Here is a 1,082-nt window from a genome sequence, read left to right as displayed (position 1 = left end):
ACACACACACACACACCTTTGTGGCTCTGAGCCCGTCAGCCTCAGCGGTACTTTGTGTTTAGTGCTAAGTGTTAGCATACGGACACACTAACCATTACACCTGCTAAACGTTAGCATGTTAGCACCTGTTAGCACAATGACTAACATCACTTATTAGTCACTGTGAGCATTTTAGCATGCTGACATTAGCATCTAGCTCAGTACAGCGTCAGAGCTGCTAGCTTTGCTGTGTACTCTTAATAAAATGAAACTAAATATTTGTGAATCATTTTTAAAGGTTTCCATCTTCAGTAGAAGCTGACGGGTTTGGAGCAGAGGGCCACAGACACAGCAGGGGAGTCCGATAGTATTAAGAGACGAACTAACACACTGTTATTATTTTCTAAATGGGATTTGTTGACTTTCTTGTTTGTTCCTATTAGTAAATTTCATTTTTGTCTTCAGGTTTCTCTTCTGACAAACGTTCCCGACTCCATTCGTAAGAAGAAATATAAAAACACAAAAACAAAAAGCTTGTTTGTTTTAAAATTCACTTTGTTAGTTCTAATTAATCGTTAGACCTCGTCCAAACCCCCCAAAAAAACAACAACTCACACTAGTAGGACGGAGATATATGAGGTCAGCATAAGAGTTAAAAAGACAGCAGGAAACTTCCAGCACCATGACACCACCAAGGACCCTCCAGCCCGTCATCTAGCCCGCAGTTGGTTATTTCTATGAGCTCTACTTTGGAAAAGAGACCTTGCTAAAATAAGCAGCAGCATGCATGACAGCTCCCCAACACTCTCAGGAACAGAAGGAGCTGCGATTACCCAGAATCAACGCGGGGAATGTGACCATCTCTGTCCTGCTGGGAAGAAACGCACACGGGTCACAAACGCTCCACCTGAGTCACCCACAACATCACACACACAATACAACACAACACCTTCACTTTCCCCACACCGAACGCATCTCGTTAACACTCATGTTGTCCTCGGGTCAAATGGACCCGTTTTCCTATGTTCATGTTTTTCTCTATCCCATTGTAATTACCCAAAATAACATGATTGATTCCACCCAACGCTCTTTGGCAAGTACAC

General features: G+C 42.8%; 1 protein-coding gene across 7 annotated transcripts in view; it reads right to left on the bottom strand.

The window, feature by feature from the left end:
- The window catches only part of ndel1a (nudE neurodevelopment protein 1-like 1a), a 20,060-nt gene that overhangs the window by 5,491 nt on the left and 13,487 nt on the right, over positions 1-1,082 (bottom strand). For 2 of the 7 annotated variants that reach the window (XM_032501619.1, XM_032501621.1), the window contains exon 9: positions 813-850. The exons of 2 other annotated variants lie outside the window; for them this stretch is intronic. In XM_032501619.1, coding sequence (XP_032357510.1) covers positions 813-850 — 38 coding nt within the window. Of the gene's footprint in view, positions 1-408; positions 851-1,082 lie in introns of those variants that run through there. 3 more of the 7 variants (XM_032501620.1, XM_032501617.1, XM_032501618.1) reach the window with 3 other exon arrangements.

Source organism: Etheostoma spectabile, chromosome 21, assembly GCF_008692095.1.
Source record: "Etheostoma spectabile isolate EspeVRDwgs_2016 chromosome 21, UIUC_Espe_1.0, whole genome shotgun sequence".
Classification (NCBI taxonomy): Eukaryota; Metazoa; Chordata; class Actinopteri; order Perciformes; family Percidae; genus Etheostoma; species Etheostoma spectabile.
The sequence above is the reverse complement of the archived record's forward strand: the minus strand, read 5'-3'. Positions and strand labels throughout refer to the sequence as shown.